This window comes from Thamnophis sirtalis, unplaced genomic scaffold (genome assembly GCF_051295495.1).
Source record: "Thamnophis sirtalis isolate CommonGarterSnake01/CBP01778 unplaced genomic scaffold, rThaSir2_p1.2 scaffold_11, whole genome shotgun sequence".
Classification (NCBI taxonomy): domain Eukaryota; kingdom Metazoa; phylum Chordata; class Lepidosauria; order Squamata; family Natricidae; genus Thamnophis; species Thamnophis sirtalis.
Window position 1 is genome coordinate 59259718 of NW_028261391.1, and position 26730 is coordinate 59286447.

At 35.0% G+C, this 26730-nt stretch overlaps 1 protein-coding gene across 5 annotated transcripts in view; it reads right to left on the bottom strand.

Moving 5' to 3' along the window:
• Positions 1 to 2355: 2355 nt before the first annotated feature.
• Positions 2356 to 26730, bottom strand: part of FAM204A (family with sequence similarity 204 member A) — a 36640-nt gene continuing 12265 nt past the window's right edge. For 3 of the 5 annotated variants that reach the window (XM_087725880.1, XM_087725881.1, XM_087725882.1), the window contains 3 exons: positions 25202 to 25291; positions 8636 to 8742; positions 7465 to 8334 (listed from right to left, as the gene is read on the bottom strand). In XM_087725880.1, the coding sequence (XP_087582006.1) occupies positions 8283 to 8334; positions 8636 to 8742; positions 25202 to 25291 (249 nt within the window). In that variant the 3' untranslated portion in view covers positions 7465 to 8282. Of the gene's footprint in view, positions 6562 to 7464; positions 8335 to 8635; positions 8743 to 21759; positions 21940 to 25201; positions 25292 to 26730 lie in introns of those variants that run through there. The other 2 variants (XM_014061163.2, XM_087725883.1) reach the window with 2 other exon arrangements.

Consider the following 26730-nt stretch of genomic DNA (forward strand, 5'->3'; position numbering starts at 1 on the left):
AGCAAGGGTTAAAAGCCAAAAAATTCCTTATGTAGATGAGGCACGTGGTTCTCTCGCCTCCTCCTCTAGAGGGCACTTTTTAAAGAGGCTTTTTTAAAGAGTTAAGCAGAGTCATCCATTGGAGACTCTGGCAGCTAACCCAGCCTGACCTCAGCAGCTCTTGCCTTTTTCCTTTTACATTTTCATCATGGCAGACAAGAGCAGAGTTGAAATCCTCTGTGAAACAGCTGGAAAAGGTATGTGGGTCAGAAGGAGGGGGAGGAATTCAAAATTAATGTAATTTGTAAGTAATTGTATTATTGTAAGTAATTTGTGTGTGTGTGTGTGTTTTACCTGCCTCTGCTGGCGCGCGGACTGGCACTTTTTTTTAATGTTTCAGAACCATTCCCATAAATAAACGCATTTATTGGGCAGTAGGAAATCCCTCAGCTGGGAAGTGTCTGAGTTGAATTTGCAACCCAAAACTGTTAAAGCGAGGAGGCTGACTATTCAGCAGGCATGTTTATAATCATTTTCCGTTTCCTGTCTAAGGGGAACCACTTTAAGTGTGGGGTGTCTTCATTAATATAATCTGCCCCTTTCTCCTTCTGATGCTGTTTTGTAAGTAATTGTATTATTGTAAGTAATTTGTGTATGGGTTCTTCCTTGGTGTGGTAGAGCCCTTCCGAAAGCCCTGCCGCTGTGTCCGACATAGATGCAGGACGCCTCTATGTCAGACACAGCAGCGGGGCATCCAAATGCCCTGCTGCTGTGTTCAACATAAGGCGGCTTTTGCCCGCTTGCCTCACCAGCCATAAACCTCACCGCACGTCACTGCTTGTTACAGTCCTTGTACTTTTTTCATTTGGACCAACACATTTGTTCAAGCAATAAGACATTATTTAAAATAATTTTCCAGTAGTTCATATTTTATCTGTATAATTCTACCTTCTGTAGTTCTAGTACCCATCCACTTTTTCATAGTGGGGCCCTGTTCTTTTAAATACTTCATTAGATCTAAGGCATGTCAAACTGGTGGCCTGCAGGCCAGATGCATCACACGCAGGCCACACCCACCTCAGTTCTGCAAAGGCAAAAAATGCCATGATACATCACATGACACGATCAAGTTTGACACCTGTGATCTAAAGCCTGAAAACATGATCACATAATGTGCACAGCAGACTTCATTTTGACTTGTCAGTGTCAGTGGTCAAAGGAGATAATTTCCCCTGGACTCAACTAAACCATGCCAATGTGGTAAAATAAATAGGAACATTCTGTGAAAGTACCTGTATTTTAATATAGGTACTTTTAATACTGAGCAATCAAAGATTAAGAAGAAACTTCAGAATTGTCTACCTGTTTTCCCTTGTGGCAGATAATAACTGTTAATTGATTTGCTTATAAAGTTTATTTAAAGAGATATTAAACTGTATCATTTTTCATGGAGGTGTGAACATTGCTAAGCTTCTTAAATCTTCATCAGATAGGTTCTTTAGGATGCTAATATGTGTTAATATGAAATTTAAAAATAGGTTTGTAGTGGTATTACCTATACAATACTAATACGGCAAGAGTTGGAGGTGTGTGCGTGTGTGCATGTGTGTGTGTATGTTTGTGCATGTATCTAAATACATCGATGGACAGATTCCTTCAAGCATATTTATAAGCCTTAGTATATTCTATTGTGTAATCCTCACAACAGTGCATAGTTAATATTTACCATCTTTGTAGGTGAATTTTACTAAATCTATCTTTTGCTAGCAAAATCTTGAGATTTTTGGATGTAGAATATTTTTTAATCATTATTTTTAAGACAAATTTATTTTTGTGGCTGTACTGTGTATGTTATTTAACTCCTAATACAATTCTCTTGCTTTCTGCTGCTTCTTTCAAAATTCCCTTTGATCTTACTGTTATATATTGCCTATAAAATGCACCTTGCATAATAGGGCTATTCAATCAGAGATCAATAGATCAAATAAAATATGCTTTTTGTAATCTAAAAAGACGTAATTTTTTTAAATGTATGATCTGTACCTTACAAATGCTATCTTTAAACAAAGGATGGACAGTTTTTTTTTAAAAAAAAATACATACATCTTCAATGAAACAAGTACAATTGAAGAAATATTTAAACATTCATAACTTATTTTGTTATGTTTTAAGTGACTGTACTTCACATGGAGGTGAATAATAAAATACTCCAATATGAGCCAAACTTAACATACTGTAACTGCATGTGAACCAAATATCTATATATTAAGGATTCTTAAAATCATATATTGCTAAATTTATTGAGCAAAATAATACACAACCTAACTAGTTTAGCAGCTGAACACATTTTTCTACAAATACAAACAAAAAACACTGTAGATAAGAAAAAATCAGATTTATTTTAGATCAATACAAGGGATCATTTCATTCTGTATCCAGCATGGCAAAATGCTTAATTAGATGCTCTGCAAACTCCACCAGAGTATGAAAGCAATTGTCTTCTTATTATATGAGATTGCCTAACAAATAGGCATGAATTATGATGAACAGTGTTGTATGTCTGAGTTGCTGCAAACTGTGAGACACCAGTACTAAGAATCTAAAGCTCTTTCTCCCTTCCCAACCGTTAGCAGATTTGTTCTTAGCGCAAGTGTTTCTGCTGGAGAAAATATGCCGAGCTCAGATACATATATATTTCCCCACTACACTGTAATTTAACTAATTCAAATGAAGAAGATAATACACTACCACTGAGATGGAAGGACAGAAACATTATTTTATTCAATGTTTAGAGATGAGCAAAAAATAATATGTCATGCCCTTAACAACTTGTCCATAAATAGGTATGACATTATGGTAGTACTTGGATTTAGATTTCATGCAATCATATATTAGTGCCATTTATTCATGAATTATGTTCCTAAATGACAAATTGCAAGGGAAGTATGTACATCCCTCAAATACTACTGACGATCTCAAGGATATTTTTAAGATTTATCTCCAAATGAAGAACACTTTCATATATACGTATGACTTTTGCTTATTAGGTTTTATGTAGTTATATGGAGTCTTTGGTACTGGATAGGACGCCAATGACTACTTGAAAGTGCACCCATCTTTTCTTATAGCAAGAACGTCATGATATAGGGCAAACTGTGATCCATTAACCAGGAAATGAAGGTGTACTCTTTGAATTAGTTATTTTGCCAGTTTTTCATTTCTCTGACTTTTTTTAGTACCTTTTGTACTATATTTGGCAGAATATGAATGTCTAGACAAGGACCGCCATTTTAATTTTTGTGCAGAACTAAAGAAGTATTGCTTTTGTGCATGTGTGTGTATAATTTCCTGATGTGCTGATGTTCTAGTGTTCTAAAAAATCTTATTAGCATGGGGTTTAAAAGCAGTTTTAATACCTGTCACACATTTCATCAAGTTTTCTTATGGTAGCCTTAACATTTGATTGCAGTTGACATCCCAACTGCTGTCATTCATTGACTGAAACATGATAAAGAATGTTACTGTTGTATACATTCTGCATGCAACTTCCCTATTGATCAAATGCAGGATTTTTAAACCCAAATTTTAAATTGCAATAAAAGACTTGGTATCCAATAGAATCAAAGATCTAATATCCACTTACGTTGATTTCTAGTTGTAGGAAAACTACATCACAGCGTTACACAACTAGTCAGGATTAATCATGTAGGTCATCTTTCCCATTTGATTGTTTCCCTGCTCAAAATCAGTAATTGTGAAAAGATGCATACAACTACATCCACATGATTTTGGCATCCAAATTCAGAGCACAGTTTAGGAGGACCATATTGTAAAATGTTATCTGCTCAGCAACTTAACCGATATCTTCCCATGATAAAGATATAGACAAGGCACTGGCAGACAAAATAATTATTTTAAGATATTGAAGAAAATAAATGGGTTTGTCTTATGTACAGGAAATTATTATCACTTCTGTCTACAATTTTAATGAACTGTTTGACAAAACCAGCGGAAAGTAAAGAAATAGAAATTTTTATTTTGACATGGATTGCAATAAATGTTAGTGATGTGCAGAAATATATTTGACTACTCAAATGTAAAGTATTGGCTAAAATGCCCCTTTTATTGTTGACATTCTGGTTACAGCTGAATTAAGGCTTCAGAAATTACTTCCTATCATCACTGAAAAATGTTGGAAAGTGTCACAGAGAAGAAAAAAACCTGAAACTTTGAATGCTGTTTTGCCAGTTCAACCACACCAGTAAAAAAAATTGTTTGGAATGCTGGAAGCCTAGGATTCACACCAGCAATTTATGATTTATCAATGAAAGGTTCCCATTACTTGTTAAGGAAACTAACATCAAGTCAAATCATGCCAATTTTTATAATTAATGGTATTAAAATATTAGGTATTAAGTATTCAGATAGGCATCCAATGGACTCTAAAAACTGCCATTGTCCTTCACACATATATCAAATATATACATATAGAGTTGTATGTGTGTATAATTGTATTGATATCAATCAAATTTATATGGAAAATTACTCTGGGTAATGTACAGCAAGCCAATAAAACAGTAAACAATTACCTAAAAGCATTAGAAAATAATTATTAAAAGGGCATTAAAAACTATAAAAGCAGAAGTAAAATAAGATAACAACAAAGCCACCACACAAGTTCTCCTGTCCTCTGAAGTCCTCAGGCCTGCTAGCATTACCAGGTCTTGAGGAAGCTTTGAAAGTTCAGGAATGTTGAGGCCAACCTCAACTGTTGGGAGAGAAGATTCCACAATGTGGGTACCACAAAAGAAAAAGATTGCCACCTAGGTCCCAGCAAATGTAGCTCTTTAGATGATTACATTTATAATGTATCTATTCTGTTGGGCCTGGTGAGATAGACAGATGAAATTGGGAAGAGGCAATCCCTCAAATAAACTAATTTCATACCATGTAGGGCTTTAAAGGTGATAATCTGTAATGGAATGTATGAATGACTTTGGGGAAATAAATGCTATTTAGAAAACAACCAGATTAGAGACATGACCAATCTTTTAATGTTCGGAAAAAGAAACTTAAGAAATACCTACCCTAAAGGATCAAGCAATTAAAACTGGAAGCATTGTGCATTTAGACTTGCAAGATGGATGTAAGCCTTTCAGGGCAAATTAGACAGAAATACGAATGAACTAATTCTACTTTATTATAAGGCTATATTAATAGAATATTAAGGGGGTGCAATGGTTCAGCAGTTAAAGACGCTGATCTTGTCAGCTGGAAACCTAGCTTCCTGGATTCGAGATCCGAGCGCTGTGGGATGGAGTGAGCTCCCATTACTTGCTCCAGCTCTTAACCAGCTAGCAGTTCAAAAACATGAAAATGAAAGTAGATACTTTGGTGGGAAGGTAACAGTGTTCCGTGTGCCTTGACGTACAGTCGTACTGGTCACAGAGAAGGAGATACTTTTTCAGGTTTACTGATGAGGACTATTTTTTTAATATGTGGGAGATGACTATCTCCCTAATTGTCCCTAGGTGATGATGCAACTCTCTCATGAGTTGCATTTAGTCCTAACGTTCTCATCATTAATGGATTCAGTTTTCATGCAAGACTTTTGTTAATTAATATTAATACTAATTTTGTTTTCAACTCTTCAGCTTATACCTTTAGTTTTTATTAAAAATATATATCTTGAATATTTGCTAGAAAAGCAGGATGAGGTATAAACTGACTAAATAAATTCCATCATTAAATTGAATAAGATTTATCTACAATTTCTCTGTCATATTTTTCTTTTCAAAGAAGAAAATAAGGCAACTCATTTGGGAAGCAAGGAAAAATAATCATTATTTCCTCTAGACATACATTTTCCTTAGGCTATATTGTATTGTCAGCTATGAACTAATGAAAATATTCGTTAATGTTTCAAGAAAACTGAAATTGCCCCACTGCATGCATGCTTTGTTAGTTAGTTTGTTGATTTGTTTATTCTGCCATCCATTTCATTGTCCGACTAGGAATGCCAAATCAACACAAAGCTGTTATTTCTTTATTCAAAGTTTGAAAGAGAACAAAAAGCATTGTCCTCATTTTGATTTAGCTTCTAACATTATTCGTCATCATCCTGTAAACAATTCAGAATTACAGGAATGCTTTCTGCACTTACTCTGATGCTCAGCTGAATAAAACAAATTAGGACAAAAAAACTTAGTTCTAAAGTAGAAACAGCATTTATGTATAGCCATCTTGTTCTTCAGCAATGTTGATGTTTCTGAATTGTCATTACTCAAAGGAAAGGTATATTAAGTACTGCTTTAGGTTAAGTATTTTTCCATTGGCATTCATCATAGAACTTCACTGACAGAGTCTACTGAAATAAAGAAAGGGACGAGACAAGACTGCCCATTATCACCAAAGACTGCCCATTATCACCATTACTTTTTGTCTTAACGTTAGAAGTTTTAAATAGAAAGGTCAGAGAAGGAAAAGAAATAAAAGGAATGAAAATCAAAAAGGAAGAATATAAACTACAAGCATTTGCAGATGACTTGGTCTTCATTCTAGAGGATCCATTAGAAACGGCACCTAAATTGATACAAAGAATAGAAAAATATGGAAAAGTAGCAGGATTAAAAATAAATAAATACAAAATGAAGATCTTGACAACAAGACAAAAAGAAGAGTTGGCGGAAACCTTCGAGATGAAAGTTACGAACAAGGTTAAATATTTGGGGATATATTTAACAGCAAGATGCAGCACTCTTAAAGACAATAATGACTATAAACTTAAATAACAGATCGCGATGGAACTGAAAAAATGGGAAAATCTACAACTTTCGATGATAGGGAGAATATCTACAATTAAAATGAATATTCTACCTAGAATTTTATATCTGTTCCAGACGATTCCAATTAGACTAGGGAAGGAATATTTTGATGACTTAAATAAAATAGTGTTGAAGTAGATATGACAGGGAGGGAAAGCAAGAATAAAACTAAAATTGTTACAAGATGCAAGAACAAGAGGAGGATTTTGGCCTTCATTTTCGAATGTTTTTTGCCCGAAAAATGTTTTTCCTAGTGAAAAACAACCCAACATGCAAATCGGATGTTCGGGAACAAACTTCCGGGTTGCCCGTCGGGCCATTTTTCGCTCTCCAGAGACTTCCAGACACTTTCAGGGAAACCTCCTGAGGGTAAAAAAAATGGCCCGATGGACAACCCAGAAGTCAGAAAACGGGCCTGCAAGGGGGGCCATTTTCACCCTCCTCAGGCTCCTAGAAAGCCTCAGGAGCCTGGGGAGGGCAAAAAACGGGTCCACTGTGCCATCGCGTGCTGAAAGCGGGGAGGGGGCAGGGGCGGGTCGCACACGCATGCACAGGGGGCATCACATGACCTGCGTGAGGGGAGGATACATGCTCATCCGATCCCCCCGCACTCCCCCCACTTTTGGCACACGATTGCAAAAAAGTTAGCATCACTGCCATAAACCTTGAAATTACTATTTATTCATAAAATATTTTAACCCAAGTTCTCAAAAACAATCAGTTATTGTTAGATTAAAAGTTCTTATTTTTGAATATATCATTTTACTTAATAAGAACCAAGAGCCTTGCTTTCTCAGTGGCAGCCCCTGACTTTTCAAGCAATTTTCCACCCAAAAAACAGTTGGCCCTGCAGGGCTTTAGAAGGCAATTAAGACCTGGGTGTTTGTCCAAGCACTTGGTTCAGAATAAACCAAGCTCCCCTGCTTTGTAGGGGGAGTCCTAGATTCTGGTAGCCATTTAAGGGTTTTATTTTATTTTAGTAGCTTGTACTGTTTTTCTTCTGAATTTTTGTTTATTTAATTAAGAGTCACAAGTTTTAAGATGGGTGGCTACATAAATGTTCTAAGTAAGTAAATAATAAGAGAAATGTAAATGAAATATATTTCAGAAATTAATGGAGAATTTACTTTATGTTTCCAGGAAACAGGAATTTTAACACATTGTAATTTTGATTAAGACAATTTATTCGTATTTAAAATAATTGTATAAAGCTGGTATATTTTTAATCTTAATAATTTTTGATAAAACACTTCATAGCGTGAATGTTTGTGTAATGAAAAGGACAGAAATGTTTAAAAGGTTGAAGGTATAATGCCTGAAATATAGTAACATATGGAAGGGAAAGCAATTGTTCTATGACTCATTCAGCAGCAGAAACATTACAAAATAAAACAAATAAATTTATAATTTATGCATCATATATATTAACAAACCTTTTCCCCTGCTTTACATTTTTTCAGCTTTCCTAGACAGAATTAATTACATATATCCCATGTTGCTTTTTGTTTCCCATCTTTTCTTTGCTTCAAAACTGTAAAGAAATAAAAGTATATGTCAGTTTTCACTGAAGAACACTTCAGAAATTTTCAATGAAATTTCATTTAGCAGCAATGTCCAAATTATAACTAAGTTTTTAATACACCATCAAAGAAATAGGAAATATATAAATATTTGAATAATGTGTCAGTTGCACTAAAAACCCTACACAAAATAGATAAACTATTCAAAGAAAAAGCCATGCTTAAAATTAAACAAATATGATTCAATCTGAAGAAGAAAAACATTTAAGTCAAATTATCAACTAGTGCAAAAAGAGATGCCCACTTACTTACCCCCATGCAAGTTTTTTCTTTTTTCGGGCCTCTTGAGTAATCTCTACATCTTGCTTGGCTTTCACAAAATTTCGGCAAGCAACAGCTTTTGCAATTTTCACACCAAGCTAAGAAAAAAAGAATATATGGGTAAGTCAGTCCACAGAAGTTAGATAAACTAAATTAGACAAAGCAAAAACAATTTTTTAAAAAGATACTTGAGCAATGTTTGCATGGATCGAATTTGTTCTTTATCTACCATGGAAACTGACTATTTATATTCAGTGGATGGTGTGGTCATTTCTGATTTTGTAAAGTAAATGTGTATTATTTATCTAAAAGATAACATAAAAGCATACAATTGAAGCGAGCAATAGTCATGGTGGGCTAATGTTAGCTGACTGAAATTATACATATTAAGCCAGTGTTTTTCAACCTTTTTGTGCAAAGGCACACTTTTTTCATGAAAAAAATCACGAGGCACACCACCATTAGAAAATGTTAAAAAAAATTAACTCTGTGCCTATATTGACTATATATAAAGTAATTTTCCCACGGCACACCTTATACTATGTCACGGCACACTAGTGTGCCGCGGCACAGTGGTTGAAAAACACTGTATTAAGCTACTTTTAGTTCTTCCAGCTGAAAATAAGGCGAAGGGGACCTTATAATGCAAATTTATCTGTTAAAATCAAAATGGCCCTTGAGTTTTGTTGATACATATAATGCTTGGGAACTGGGAATGGATAGCTCTGACTGGAATTTTCTGACTTTCTTAAGTTGGATATACTAAAGAGGAGTTCTGGAAGACACAAAAAGGTTGGAATATGAACAATGTATGAAGGGTATAAAGAAAAAACCAAAAGTGACCATCAAATTATGTTTTTAATAAGTGTAGATGTAAACAGTAAATTTGTTATTCTTGGTTCATATTTTTCATAGAAACAAACTGTTCAATGAAGAACTTGAGGAAGGATATGCAAAGCCATTAGAGAAGAGCTACATACATGACGGAACATATATGATGGGTTAGGAGAAAAGAGGGAAAAATTTAGTGCATGCTAGCATAAATACACATATGTATTTTATATAAATATTCACTTATTTGCATATATATATGCAAATGCAGAAAAGCAATCTTATATTCCTCAGGTATAACCCCCATCTATAATTTATTTTACAATTAGAAGACAGGTCTGTCTGTCTGTCTATTTCCTGGAAAAATGTGTTATCAAATCAAAGTAATCCCATCCTCCCAAAGATCTTGTGCAACCGCCCTGAGGGATTTCCTCACCTATCCAATGTATCTTTCACTGAAGAGCAAATCCTGGTGGAGTTTTATTTCATTAGCGCTCTACACAGAGAACCCCAGAAGCAAATATGCCAACATTTGGGAGGAAATGACCATATGATCACTTTGCTTATGTTGCCAATCTCCCTATGAAAACAACACACTGTTTTCCTATATATTTCTTAATACTACATAAAAATAGTTATTTCATCCTGGAACTTCACTAACTGTTTCACTAAATCTCATTATCTCAAATTTTCATAATTAATATTGAAGATTCTACAGCTCCTATACTATAGACTTGCAGTTTAATGAATACAGATGGTGCTTGACTTATGACTACAATTGAGCCTAAAATTTCTGCGGCTAAATGAAATGTTTGTTAAGTGAATTTTGCCCCATTTTACGACCTTTCTTGCTACAGTTGTTAAGTGAATCACTACAGTTGTTAAGTTGGTAACATGGTTAAGTGAATATGGCTTCCCCATTGACTTTGCTTGTCAGAAGGTTGCAAAAGGTGAAATATGAGTCAGTTGCCAAGTGTCTGAATTCTGATCAGGGGACCATGGGGATGCTGCAGTGGTCGTAAGTATGAAAAATGGTCAGAAGTCACTTTTTTCAGTGACACTGTAATTTTGAATGGACACTAAATGAACTGTTGTAAGTTGAGGATTACCTATACCCTCAAAGATAAAACTTATTATGAAAGGAATGAATGATTAACTTTAACGGAGTGGATTGAGAGTCTTTTACCAACACTAGAGGGCTACATCAGCTGAGCAATTTTGGTTCAGAGGGAAATGTTTAATATACAGTATCATTAACCTGGATCATTAAACTCATTTTAGACCAGGGAACTCATGTTTGTTATTTCCAACAAATCTAGCATAAGTACCATGAAGTCTAAGGACACAAATGTCAGGTATGCTTTTTCCTGAAGTCTTCAAAACAATAAATGGCTTTCCTTAAATATTATTGCAATAGTTTTTTTTTAATACTCCATGTTGAAGTTTGATGCAGGGGTGGGTTTCAGATTTTTTTTACTACCGGTTCTGTGGGCATGGCTAGATGGGAGACATGTGACTGAGTGGGTGTGGTTAACTTGACATCACTCACGCACTCAGTCACATGACCACAACAGTGGCAAAACATTTTGGGACTCCGACGGAAGGAAGAGGGGGAGGAAAAGAGGGGAAAAACTCCCAAAAATAGACAGCCGGAGGATTTAGGCTGTGGAAAATCCAGAAGTTTCCTAGAAGGAATTGAAGCATTCAACTTTGCAGCCTGGAAGCCATGCCTGTGTTTATAAATCCGGCGGGTGAGGGGGGGGAGAGAACAACAGGAAAGAAAGAGTGGGAGATAGGAAAAATGCAGGCAGAGGCGCTGGACTGAGCGGGCGGGCGGACGGGAGGAAAGTTCACCTAATCCTGGCTCGGGACAAGGGGGGGGAGAAGGAACTGACTACAACACTCAAAAACACCCTCAGGTGCAGCGGGAGCCATGGAAATCGCAGAGTCCGGAAGTCAAAGTTCCCCATCCCACCAGTAGAGAAGCACTTCTCGATTGAGAAGCATTGTTGGTGTCTGCAGGCTCTCACTTTGCTTGCTGGCATGACCCTGACGATCGACTGCCTCCAGGCCATGTTCCACACTCCACAGCTAATGAGCGGCCGCTCCCGAGCATGCCGCTGATTGTGCCACCGCCTGTAAAAAGCTGATGATCAGCTGGTGTGGGCAGCGGGGAGCCATCCACCAGCAAGACAGACCCCTTCATGCTTATTCCTTCACCACCTCCACCTCTGGCGAGCCCTGCAATGGGACTTAACACCACATTCCACACATGTTTGTGCCCTGCAGTCGCTCGTGGCGCCCCCTCCCTACCCTGGGTTCCTCCTTTTGTGCTCCATTTTTGTGCCTTTGTGTGGAGGGAAGCAGGCCCCGCACAACATCCTGGCTGTGCGCTCTGGTCTACCCGAAGGCACAAAAATGAAATGCAAAAGGAGGAAACCGGGCACTTGTGCCCTGCAGTTGTGTGTGGTGCGCCCCCCACTCCAGGTTCCTCCTTTTATGTTCAGATTTCGTGCCTTCTGGTGGAGCAGAGTGCAGATCCACCCAAAGACACAAGTGGAGCACAAGGGCGCCTCTTCAAGTTTCTTGCTCCGGAACTTGGGATGCTGTCCTCTCCTGCTGCCACTGACTTCTCCAACATGCTGTCCCCATCCCCACCATGACTGCAATGGCAGCGGCTTCAGGACATGCTGGCCGGTGGGCAGGGGGGCTAGGCTAGCGCAAATGCTTACCTGCGTAGGCAGGAGGCGGCAATTCTGTGGATGTACGTGGCAAAGGCAAGGCGAGCATCGGCGTGGGCCGGTTCAGGGGCCAGCCGTAACTACCAGTTCAGCAGCCTATGCCAAATTGCCACTGCCAAACCGGAAGCAACCCACCTCTGGGTTTCTGGTTTTCAGCAAGACCAATGTAAAATGTGGTTATGTGATTTTGGGATGCTGCCAACTTTGCTGCCAAGCACCTTGAGTGCAGTGAGTATGTCTGTGAGGAGGAGGGGTGGCCATTGGAGTTTTGAATCTGGACTTTAACAAGAATCATGTCCACTGAGTTTTATGGCCCTTATTCTTAGATAAAAGTTCAATATACTAACATAAATTACACATATAGTAATGGTATCAACTATTAACCCAAATATTCAGAACTTAATATACCTGGCACATGTTATATTTAAAATGTCATATCCATATTCCCATATTTCTGCCATTAGACTGTCTGAAAAGATTTAATAATATTTAATAGCCTAATTGTGATATAGACCCAAGCATTTACATGAGGCCCTACAGGTGCAGCTCTTCTGTCTTTCAATATTACCAATAGGGCTTATATAAATTCTTTGCGTTGCTATCGTTTGTTTTGATTTCTTAGGAATACAATAATTCAGTGTAATTACCAAAGCATAGATTCAAAAGGGCTTACATAGTTAAGAGAAGGAAAAAAGGTCCTTATAATTTAATAACTAAAAGTGATATTCCTGTTTCAGTAAAACATTACAGAATATCAAAAGTAACTTTTAAAAGACAAATGCAAATTAACTGCAGAGAAAGTGCATAAAATAAATCACTATGACTATACTTTAGTGAAATGAACATTTTATGCTTCCATATACACTCATGCATGTTTCACTTCCCATTTTAACAGGGCCCGCCAAATCTTGGTCAATAGGTTTTATATTTTTTTAAAAGGTCATCAGATAATGTAGCAAGCTGCAATGGTATAAGAAGCAATAAAACATGAATAAAAATACATACAACACTTTCTTATGTAGTCAAAGTATCAGCATTTTCCATATAGAACATCCAATATTTTGCTGCATTTTAATTAAGGTGTCTAAACATTATCACAAAGAACTGCAAATTGGTCAGAGCATGCAGTAAAGAAAATTAAGCTCTAAAGGCTTTTTATCACCACATTTCAGGAACCAAGGGTGTAAAATGTTCTAATTTGGGATATATTAAAAGCCATAAAAGGTCTTTCAAAAAGATTAATGGTACTTTGCTTGGATTTAAGATAAGGGCTTTAGCTGGTTGGAAAAGCAGGGCCCTGGCTAGACCCTTGAGGCATTCATCTTTACAGCCACTTGGAAGATTTGTAAAAGCGTCTGCATAACCTCAAGCAAATGCATTGCGACATTTTTTTAAAAAAAAATCCTGTCAATTTTATAGGTTTAATATGTGGAAGTTGTATTGGGAGTAATGTTGATATAGTGATTCATCTTCATTACCATTTTTAAGAGGCAAACTTTTTTAATCAAGTAAGTTTTCTATGAGGCAAAAAGCATTCATTCATATTGAAGTTCAAAGATAATCATTTCAGAAATCTTGCTCCAGCAGCTTAAAGAGCAGAGCACATATTTCCCATCCATTATTTTTCACAAAGAAAAGCTAAATAGCTATCAAGAATACCTGGTGACAATTTTTAAAATCTTCATTTTCTGCCAAACAGTTTGAAGGTATTTTTTTTTTTAAAAAAGAGCCAATTATCATACTAAAGTTGTTTTGTGTCTATGTGTGGAATAACAGGTTTCTATATAAAATATTCATACTATTCACTTTTGTTCTTTAATTAAATGAAAACAGATGTTTTCTAAAGTAAAGCGGAACCATTACTGAAGTACTTAAAGTGCTAAAGTCTTTAATTTTTATATCAGTTTGGTCTACAATTCCTGATTGTCTTTACTCAAGCTCAACATTAATGTCAAGCAAGTTACCTAGGAGACGAAAGAGATCAAAGAGACAAAACCCCCTCAAATGTCTGATTAATCAAGCCTGCAAACAGCTTATTTCTTTTAGCCTGCATGCAAGTATGAAAATGAGATTCAGGGAGCCGTACATTGTGCAGATTTGTTCATTCTTATCAGAACAAAGCCAGCGGCAGCTTATTTCATGGATCATTGGCACTGTCATCAGTGCTACACAGAACGGGTGACAGCTCCTCATTTTAAGGCTTGAACAAAATTAGCAAAAAGTCGGCACAAATTAGCCTCTCATCTTTTTAGTAATATGACATTATTCATTTACTTTTTATCCAATTTTTAATTTTTTCCTTGTCAGCTATCCCTCTCTAGTGTTCCTTGAACAGCATCATAAAGCCCCCTTCTTCTTTTTTTAAAAAAAGCTATGAAACAGATGAAGTTCAAATGTAAATAAAGTTAAGGCATAGAGAAAATACATTATCTCATTTAGCTGCAAAGATACTTAACTGAAACTTCCAGAAAACATAATAAAATTATTGATATGTTTGGTGAAAATGTTTAAAGATGAAACATTCATGAGCTGTATGGGCTTTGAGAGCCCCTAGAAATGCTCTTCTAGAATTACCATTGGTAATTACCAAGGTCATGCCAACCAAATTAGGACACTGGAAGTATGGAAGCTAACTATTACAATAAAGTAAAAGCCATGAAACTCATTCCTTTTGTAAATTTGTGTAACAGAGTTGCCTTATCGGAAAGATGGGTGGTATATAAATTTAATAAATAATTTATATTTATTATTTAATAAGTAATAGCAAATAAATAATAATCCTGGCTTATTTCTAGGGGTAACACAATGCTATTTTGCTTAGGTTGGTCTTTAGTTGACTCATAACTTTTTAAAATTGTGGCTGGCCTTATAAATATTTCCTTATAAATATTTGTATTTTACCTTTTGGTTACCTCCTTGGGCCCTAGTGGTATCAAATTCAAAAAAAGCAACAGACAAACAGTGAAACAGCCAGGCAGTTAGAGATAAAGATTTATTTCAAAGACCTATTGTAATATACACACTCTAGGATAAGAATAATTTGATGGAACATTCAAAGCTAAATTCAAAAATGTCATATAAGATCTGTTCTATAAAAGACTAAACCCAAAGGGGTTTTAGCAGAACATCTCTATTCTAACAGATCCCGAAGCATCCTGTGGTCTATCAGAGAAACCAAACAGCCTTTTAATACTGTATTACAGTTTCTCATCAAATATGAATCTAGTTAGTTCAGATTCAGCCTTTGGCAATGATTTTCCCCTTTTATGTTATGGAATGTTATCCACTACTGATGTATATTAAATATATAAAGCAAACAAGAATCTCAGTTGATTTCGAAGAGAAAATGATAATCTCCCACTTGTTTGTTCAACTTCAAAATACTCCAATCTCTTTGTTGTGTGCTACTGCTATTTATTGTATCAAAATACATTCTTCTGCTGGATATTTATATTAAAATATAACAACACAATACTGTTCGCATATTTTAACTTTTCTTTTTATTAAAATATTTTAATGCAAGTAAATTCTTCCATTCATAAAAAATAAAAAAAATTAACCATAAGCTGTTAGATGTTTTACAGTTCCCTTGTAAGAAAGGCTGCTTTTAAAAAAAGAACTGTAGTACTGTTTTCAGCAATTTCTTTATCTCTGTTCTTCTAAGTAAGAAAGCTTATTAACAAGCTTTGAACTTAAAATCACATTTACAATAATGTGCCATCAACAGTTTTATAAGCTAATTAGAAAAAAAGATTAATTAATGACTGGCTGCTAATAAAATGGCAATCATGAAGAAAGAAACCAAGGGTGCTAAGCTTCAACTACCACCAATTAAGAGCTAATTACAAACAAATTATATATGTGTTTTGCTGTGGGCTTTAATTTACTAAAATGGTTTTAATTAAAAGAGAAAACATGCTGATTAATTGAACTGCAGAAAAAATCTACAGTATAAACTGCTTTGTCTCTTTAATTAGACTTGTAACATTTGAATTTTTTAAAGGTTTGTTAAAAAAAGATATACATAATTAAGAGGGCACATACATACAATCATAGGTGATAACCCCTGTCATATAGTAAAGTTTAAGGCAAAACACCCTGATAAAGAGAAAACGATTTGATTAAGAAGACAGAATAATTAACAATACACTGCAGTATTTGTCCATAATTCTTTTCATAGTATAATAAATAATTTGAAAGCTATATATAGTTCTTCGTAATTCATTTTTAAAATATTTGAAGTTAAAATATTAATATACATTTTCATGCTTTTTAACAATGACTCTTTTCTTAAAAATAATAACTATATTTCTCTATATTATACAAACTATTTCTTTCATGGATTATTTTTGCTAAAATTGTATATAAATTTAAATAATTTTTCTATATTAAATTATGTGCCACGAAATGTGGCACAAAAAGTGTTTCTACATAAACACTTCAGATAGACAGTATAATGTATAGGAGTGGAACTCATTAGAATTACCACATTGTGCCACATTAAACACTGCAATAGAGTCTGATTGTTGATTCTTTTAAAGTGGGAGACAGTTTAAATTTTCATAGGATACTTAACATAAATGACTATCAAGTATACACTTATATCAACAAGGTATGTAAAAGTCAACAGAAAGAATGTAAAATTAGGAATTATGATAGAATACACAAATCAATTTCAATTATCTCAAAGAAAAATAAAGAACATATTCAAAAAATAATTGTAATTTTGAAATCATTCATACCAAATGTCAGAAAACACTGGGATGACATTTAGAACAGTTTTGATAGTATTATTTGTATTTGGAGAACAACAACTAAAGTAATTTGGGATTCAATTCTATACTCATTTGCTTAAGAGAAACCCCTGATATACTCAATATAATTTACTTCTGAGAAGACATGTAAAGAATTAACCTATCAAGTTTCTCGACAGGCAATCAAATATTTTTTCTTCTTTTCAAGATACAGTATTTATTTTTAATCAAAACACAAAAAGCAAAAATATAGCAAACCTTACTTATATTTATGTCATCACACAAGCAATTTTTTTCATCTAAGACATCTGCAAGACTGATTTCATTGTTTATATCCCTTGATTTTTTAAGGCATCCATATAGCAGCAACTATTAACTGGGGTGTATAAGGATTGAATGAGTTATCTGGTTTAAGGAAGCCTCAATCATACCATTCCATTGAAGGAGATGCAGAAACTAAAGTGGGTAGCTGCTTTAAAGCAACAAACTGAATTGACTGGCTGTAAAGCTTTTTAGAGATTCCACAGCTTTTTCTGTTGCTTTTAGAATTTTTGCAAACAACACAGAATATTACAACCTCAGTTCCATACCTTGGGGGATATTTGTGATAGGCTCTCTATCATTATTATGAGCAACCAGCAAATAAGATTTACCACTGCATTAAACTCTAAGGTTATTAGAGCTCTTTTGGAGTTAGCAAGGCTAACATACTTTGGGCTTCATTCACTTTTTCACCTCTCAGCTTCTTTAATGTGGCTAGGCATAAGCCCTAACTTTGCTCTCTCTTTTACTAATGGAATGTTACATTTCCATGCTGTTCCTGCAAATACAATTAGGACCTTAATTCAGTTTTCAGCATTCTAAATATTGGCTCAAGGCTGATCTTACTTTTAAATTCTACGTGATGGAGCAGATACAAGTCTTGATAATGAATGAATGGCCAGCAGATTAACATGGCTCAAATTTACTGCTTTAAAAGTAGAAATGAGATAGCAAGATTACAGATATACTTTCTCTGTTTGAGTCCCTTTCTTTGTTACATTGGGTCATTCTACTTCTGCTGCTTCTCCAAATAGAAATACTTGCAGCAAGCCACAACTCTGGCACAATCAATTACAGATGGCGATGAGGTCATTTCCATGAAAGCCAAACTTGCTAACAAGATACACAAACCCTTCCTGACTCCCCAAGAAATTCAATGATCACCTTCATGACCCCTATAAATCTTCCTTCCTGGAAGAGATCCAGCTTTGCCAATGTGCCCTGCCCAGCTTGGAACAAGGCCAAGGCCAGTGAAAGTGGATCATTCCCAGGAGGGACCATCTTTTCAACCAGCTAAGCCAGCACTTCTGGCAGAGCTTGCCATTCATCTATGCCACGTTTTCCACTTCAGAAAATCATGTGATCATGAATTCTATGTCGTGCAAAAAAAGCAAATAAAATATGTATCATTACTGAACTGAGATAAATAAGAGCAAGTAATCACCATCAATAGAAATGTTTAAAAACCATATTGACAAAAAGGTTCTTACAAAACAAAATGCCCACTAATTTAAGATCAAATTGTTCAATTGGACAAATGTGCCACCCTTATCAACAACAGGTGGGAAAATAGTGAACATTGAAGTAATCAAGATGCCCTATGGAAATAATATCAAGAGTTTGGATGAAGAAGATCGCTATAAATACCTTCAGGTTGAGAACATCAAGCACACTCAAGTCAAGAAGCTTAGTAATGAAAATGGATGTGGAATGTAGCAAATACACCAGATACTTGAAGAAGAAGAAAAGGACATTGGAAGAATATTTGAAGAAGATGCACTGAAGCTAGTACATCATGAAGGCTTACCAAATACCAAAGAGACAAAAATGGCCTAAAAGAAAGACCAGATGAAGAATAGAGAAGAGACATGGCAAAGGAAAATATTACATGGCCACTAAATAAAAAAAAAACCTGCACACAAATTAGATAACAAGAAGATCTGCCAATGGCTAAGAGCAGGAAAGTTGAAGCAAAAAACAGTGAGGATAATTCTGGCTGCACAAAAGCAAGCCTGAAGAACAAATGCATACAAAGCCAGAATGGAGAAGACATCAACAGTCAGTAAATACCATTTGTGCAAAGAAGCTGAAGAAAGACTTGGACTAGCTGATTAGCTGCTGCAATACAATTGCACAGACTGATTACAAGCAGCAGCATAACAAAGTAATACTAGTGGTGCATTGGAATATCACCAAGAAATACTACTTGTCCCCAAGCAAGAAATAAAAAACTTTATAATAATGAAGTTATTATTTATAACAATGTGACATTATAGCTGCAAGTTCTTTAACTAGTGTTGATTTTCAGATACATCAAGTTCTTCCCAACAACTTAGGATGTGTAATGTATTAGTGGATATATGTGCAGATCTCTGCAATGTAGCATTTTGCAATTGACAGATGGATATTTTGTCAATGTGCTGATCTTCTGAGTGCTGTCAATGATCTTTTAAGATGGTACCCAGTCTCTTGATAACCACTGGAATAACCACAGATTTATTTGATTTTTATCCTGCCTTTATTATTTTATTACTCTAGTTATTATAAGTAATTCAAGGTTGCAAATATTTGCAATGCTTCTTCCTACTTCTATTTTACCCACACCAACCCTTAAGGTGGATTGGGCTATAGAAGGTCCAGCTGGCTTTCATAGTTAATGCCTGACTAGCTTTCTAGGATACCACTTTAAAAACACACCAAAGGCCATAATCTTATTATTATGGTTAGCTGCATAGTCAACCAGGTATTTAGACTGAATATGGCATTTTATCTACCATGGAATCCTTCTCAAGCAGACATTGTTTGATGGTGTTAAAAATACTGTCACAAGATCTAGGTTGTTCCATGTAAATCTGCCTTTTGCCATGGCAACAGGCTGATGGTGATTTTGTCAATTCCAGTGATATTCAAGTGGTGCTCCAGAGCTTTTGGGATTGTACCCAAAGCATCTACTGCTATATCTTTATTTTCTTTTGCTTTAATTCTATTTTTTGTCTTCTATTCTGCTATAACTTGGTACTGCAATATCCACTTCATGGACGTTTTTATTTTTCTTATTGAAAATTATTGTTTGGGATGTTATGTGGCAAGTCTGTTTGAATTCTAAAGTCCCAGAATAATTGTGCTTCTTCATTTTCTACTTCTATTACTCCCACCAGGTCTGGCTTGTGGGCAGATGGTACTTCTTTAAAATATTAATAATAGATCACTATTTCTTTGTGTTCATTCTTTGTTTCATTGTGACGGCAACACAACTTTTCTTCCAGTAGTCCACCGTTACTGGTCCTTCGACAACCAACTGTCCTGAATCCTGTAGTTCATTTGTTCCTAGATATCCAGGAACAGCAGAGTCCTTATTGGCCCAACTAACCTGGTATAAATTACTTCTTACCATATTACTTATGGGAGAGACATTCTCTGTTTGGCTCCTCTAATGAGACCTGTCCAATAAAACTGAATCTCTAGCCCTCATTTTCCCCAGAATACAAATGCCCCACAACCACCTCAAGATACTGCCTACTGGGGGCTAATATTCACAATAATATGAAGTCATAGCTGCTTCTTTAATTGAAGTTGGCTTTAAGATATTTCAAGTTCTTTCCAAGAACCTAGGATGCCACAATGTATTGATGCAATATACAAGCAGATCGAAGCAATGTGGCATCTTGCAATTGATAGATGGAAATTTTGTCAATGGGTAGATTTTCTATGATTTATGGGTATGGCACTGATAACCACTGGGACTACCATGGCCAGTTTAACATCATAGTAATTTAATTTCAATTTTCAGATCTTGATATCTTGATACCAATTTTTAGATCTTTTCCTAAATCTGTGTCTTCTATTCTACTATCCCCTGGAATTGTCAACAATTTTGAACTATACCTACTATATCTGGTATGTTATGACATTACTTGAAGGAATTAAATATTAACATTGTTAAAAGGGAAAGAATATAATGTTTGTCTATTTGATCAAAGTTAAACCAGATATTATTACTTAATAGGCTTTTGTTGACCAGGCTGAATGACAAACTTTTAAAAATACGCCGATTGATAACAGATGGGATATGGAATAAAGTGATTGTTTCTTATATTTTAAGAGAAATGTTGTTTAAATTGTTTATAGATGTAGGAAGAAAGTTACTTCTTTATTTCTTTTTTGTTATAGTCCTTTTTTCTTTTCTTTACTCTTTCATTTTATTTTAGGAACTTTTTACTTTTTCTTTCTACTTTATTTTTTTTTAACTGAAAATTTTACAAGTACTTACCTCCCCCCCCCTCCCCACCCAAACCCCCCCCAAGCTCCCCCCCCCCGACTTCCCAGAAGAAATACAGGGTGTAAATCTTTAAAAACATATTCTAAAATAAACTTAAAGAAAGTTAGTATCATCTTTCATTTGAGCTTTAACTCCTCTTTAACTCCTCCGAGGTGGCGCAGTGGTTGAATGCAGCACTGCAGGCTACTTCAGCTGACTGCAGTTCTGCAGTTCGGCTGTTCAAATCTCACCGGCTCAGGGTTGACTCAGCCTTCCATCCTTCCGAGGTGGGTAAAATGAGGACCCGGATTGTTGTTGGGGGCGATATGCTGACTCTGTAAACCGCTTAGAGAGGCTGAAAGCCCTATGAAGCGGTATATAAGTCTAACTGCTATTGCTATTGCTATTGCTCTTTTGTTAGGCTAACTCTAAACAGATTATATCATTCCTCACTTTTTCAGTCATAAACTATCTGGAATTTCTTAGTCCCGTATTTATTTTGAATATAGTCAATCCATCTTATCCACTCCAGTTTATATTTATCATCTGAGTGGTCCTTAAAATATGCTGATATTTTAGCCATCTCTGCTAAGTTTGTTACTTTTAATGTCCATTCTTGAATAGTAGGCAAGTCTTCCTTCTTCCAGTATTGCGCCACCAACAGTCTTGCTGCCGTTATTAAGTACAAAATCAAATTAGTCTCTATAATAGTACAATCAGTAGTTATACCTAACAGGAATAACTTAGGGGTAAACTTTATCCTCTTTTTAAGAATATTTTGCATAATCCACCTTATTTTTATCCAAAATGCTTTAACCTTTTTACAAGTCCACCATATATGGTAATATGTAGCATCAACACAATCACATCTCCAGCATTTAGGTTGTAAATTTGGATACATGCAAGCCAGTTTTTTAGGATCTAAATGCCATCTATAAAACATCTTATAAAAGTTCTCTCTCAGATTTTGAGCTTGCATGAATTTTACATTTCTTACCCATATCTTTTCCCATGTATCCAGCATTATTGGTTCTTCAAAATTTTGTGCCCACTTTATCATGCAATCTTTGACTAGTTCTGTTTCCGAATCCATTTCTATTAATACATTATATAACCTTTTTATATGCACTTGATTTTGATCCCTAATTTGTTTTAGTAAATTATTCTCATTTTGCGTAATACCAATTTTGTATTTATTATTTGTAGTTTGTATTAGCAAGGTGGCACAGTGGTTAGAGTGCAGTACTGCAGCCACTTCAGTTGACTGCTAAGCTCTCACCGGCTCAAGGTTGACTCAGCCTTCCATCCTTCCGAGGTGGGTAAAATGAGGACCCAGACTGTGGGGGCGATATGCTGACTCTGTAAACCGCTTAGAGAGGGCTGAAAGCCCTATGAAGCGGTATATAAGTCTAACTGATATTGCTATTGCTATTTTTTCTGTATAATGTAGCACGTAATAAAAAATTTTGAAAAAATATATTAAAAGCACCATAGCACTATAAACAGGTAAACCGGCAAACATTGTTATACAATAGGTTCCCCAAAAGCTTTTGAAGAAGATAGTCACCAAACAGTTGACCATTACAATATCTCAAAATCTTACAAAGATACCCAGAAAATGAAAATATCAACAAATATGATATTTATCACATTATTTTGTAAGCATTATTTATTGACAATTCACAGAAATATAACAAAATGTACCACCCATATAATAGTAATTTAGTGAAAAACATGTTTTTTACATAGAATATCCTAAACTAGTCTATCAATATTCACCTTAGGAAGAAATTAAAATAAAATATTTATCATAACTCCTGATGCCTCAATGAAAAGTTCACACTTGTTAAAAAAAAAGCACCTCAAACTCTTCAGAATATTCTTTTTTATATTCTAACACTATTATATCAAATTAATAATAACAGTCCAACAGTGCAGCATAGTAAAATAAAGTTACTCATGTTTCAATCTGCTGTTTCTATTCGGATTATGTATATTATTTACAATTTCTTCAATTCCCAGGCAATCTGATTCCATAAAAATTGGTTCTCACTGTGACATAATGATAGTACAGTGACAGCTGTATTTTGGCATTGCTTAGCTCTTCAGGGCATGTTTCATAGCTTCTCTTAGCCATTTCTTTATTTTGGCCTCATTTTCCCTTTAAATACTCATGCTGCTCTATCTGTTTCACAGGCTTATAAATGTTATACATCAAAATTTGTTTCACTTATTACGGAAGGAAACATTTTAAAGCATTCTGGAATCCATGCCTCAAAGCAAAGGCTTTATCAGCAGGTTCCCGTTACTGCTTTTTTAAGAAAGGAAAATATCAGTGATCAAAACTCTACTTGATCTCTACAGAATACTTACCCACTAAACATTCATTCATCAAATTCAAAAGAAAACAACTATATCAAGAAATTTATATATTTATTTTAAGTTGAACGTACATAAAAGCATTAGTGATACTTAGTAACTTTATTTTTTAGGTTGGAATTTGGTCACCTAAAGAATATGAAATAAAAAAGAATAGAAATCTGCAAACAATCTTATCAAATATTCAGACTACTGATTATATTTCTGGGAATTCAGAATTTCAAAGATAGTAAAGGAACCATTCTTGTTAAATGACTGTATCTCAAATAGGGGATTGACAACCTTGTTTAGAGTTCTCAGTAGAGAACAATTAATAACTGTACTTGCTGTCTATTCATCCCATCCATAAAAGAAAATAATAAATGTGTCTCAAATGTTAATTATACAAAAAGTCATAAAAAAATAAGGGCTGTTATTCTTCAGTTAACAAAAGCAATTAGGGCTACAACTGCCATTAGTAAGTGAAACAATCATAAAGCATGATGTCATGTCACCCCTTCATTTAGTGATGGCAATGAGTCCCAGAAGCCATTATTATGCAAGGACCCCACACCACAAAACTCTTTTACTTTGTACCTTGGCACTATATTTTACTGGTTTATACAATATTTCAATTAAGATTGAAAAATTAGTTTACTTAATAAACTCATTTAAAATACAGTTAATGAAAAATATATATTTAATGAACTATACATAAAATACAATATAGTTTACCATTTAAATATAAGAACAAAATCTATTACAGTTATGGTAATTTATTTATAGGCTATGACATCAGATTGTAAAGAGGATTTCTTAATTTAGAATTAAAACAGGTTGGCCTCATTCTTTTGTATTATTATGGAACACGTACAATATTCCTAAAATGATATACTAAAAAACCTGTTGTCCAATTTATACTGCTCAATATATATTGCCATTTCCCAATTTTATACCAGTGATCCAGAGATGGGTTGCTCCCGGTTTTACTATCAGTTCGCTTTGCTTGTGCGTTTCCAAGACGCGTGCTATGCACACGTGCAGTTCAATGTAAATTGCTCTTCGTACATGCGCAGAACAATTTACAGTGAACTGCGCACACACGCGCACTACGGCAACAGCAGTAGGACTGAAAAACTTGTTCGGGAGTGTGGCCAGCTGGGTCGCTGCCAATTCTGCGACCCAAGCCAAAATACTACAATTTCAGCCGAACCAGGAGCAACCCACCTCTGCTGCGGTCCCCATAATACTGAAGCATATTCAAATCTAGCATGAAGTAGTGTCTAAAAGAGGATCAGTAGAGCAACTTGGCCATCTGGCCTTTAGAACTGTTGGATCCAAGTATTCCTTTAAAACTTGTCTATTGCATTCTGGCACAATTTAGTTATTCTAGGCTCGTGTATCACAAATTTCAATCAAAGCAATTAAGAAATAGAATGTATCCACAGGATTTCCCAAATAACTCCCGCAATTCCCAAAAATAGTAACTTAAAAACCGTTCCATAAAACAATTGCAAATTATGTCTAATAATATTTATTACCATATTGAAACTACAACAAAATTATAACTTACCTCTCGAGTAGCTAATCTATCACTTAATTCCTCAGCTTGGGCAATATTACCGTCAGCTACACATTTGTCTATACTGATTTCAAGGCCAGACTAGAAAACATACCAAAAAGAGAGAGAAAAATGAATGGTTCTCCTAGAATACTAACTGAACATTATAAAAATGTATTAAATAATCTATCAATTCCAAAATAATATGAACTTCACATCTGTAAATTTCATATATAGCAAATCAAATGCAAAAGATAAAGAAAGAAAGTAGATTAGGAAGCTATGAGTGAGTAGGGCCCAAACTCTGCTAACTTAGAAGACACATCCATATAGTTTTCTTGTCAAAAAAACCTGAAGTAGCTTGCAATTGGGATATTCTTTTTGGGATATTCTTGCCAACTTTACAGCTTACTGAGTAGTCTTGGAATGTCTTCCATCCAAGTTGGAAGCAGGTCTGACCATAAGTGGGTTTTAATTTCTAATGTGAATTGCCCGCCCTATTGATAGTTACAGAACTCTTGTATAACAACAAACTTTTGTATTATTTTCACTTTACTTTTTAAATAAATTCAGCATTTAAAAATGTCAACTAGTTTAGGCATATCATAATAATATTTCATTTCAATACCTGATATATACATTTCTTTCCTGAACAAAATATGGCATATCTGGATGAACTGCATGAAAAATCCAAATTACCACTGTATCTTTGCAATTCTTAGTTTTTATATTAATTAAGAAAGTGATTTCCAAAATGTCACCTCTCATTTATTTTACTATTGAACTCAAACCTATTACTTGTCAGATGTAGGAAAAGGACACACTTATAATTTCTAAAATCAAACATTAAGAATAAGCTTTAAAAAACAGCAGTAAATCCTAAATTATCTTAGCTTTTACACATGATCAGGTGGTCCTTGACTGATAACTGCAAGTGAGTTGTATTAAATTTTATGACCTTTTTTGCCATGGATGTTAAGCAATCACTGTAGTTATTAAAAGAATCACATCGTCAAGTGAATCTGGTTTCTTCCATTGACTTTGCTTGTTGGAAGCCAGCTGGGAAGGTTGCAAATGATGATCACATGACCCAGGAATACTGCAACTGTCATAAATACATGCCAGCTGCCAAGTCTCTGAATTGTGATCATGTGTTTGTGGGAATGCCACAATGGTTGTAAGTGCGAGGAACAATCATGTGTTTGTGGGAATGCCACAATGGTTGTAAGTGCAAGGAACAATTGTACACTACTTTTTTTCAGTAGAGTTGTAACTCTGAACGATTGCTAAACAAACATAAATGCAAATCAAGTAGTGCCTTAACAAAATGTCAGATTTTTATCCCTAAAACTCTAGTTTAGCTTTACTGAATTTGTAATATAGATGAATAACAGGCAAAAAAGAAATAGAACACTGAATATAAGTTTATTAGAATAATTATGTTTTCCAATTAAATTTAAGTAACCAATATAAGTCTTACCATATTAAGTGGTACCTGAGTAATCTTGTCTTTCTTTTTTGTTAACCATTCTTTTCTTTTA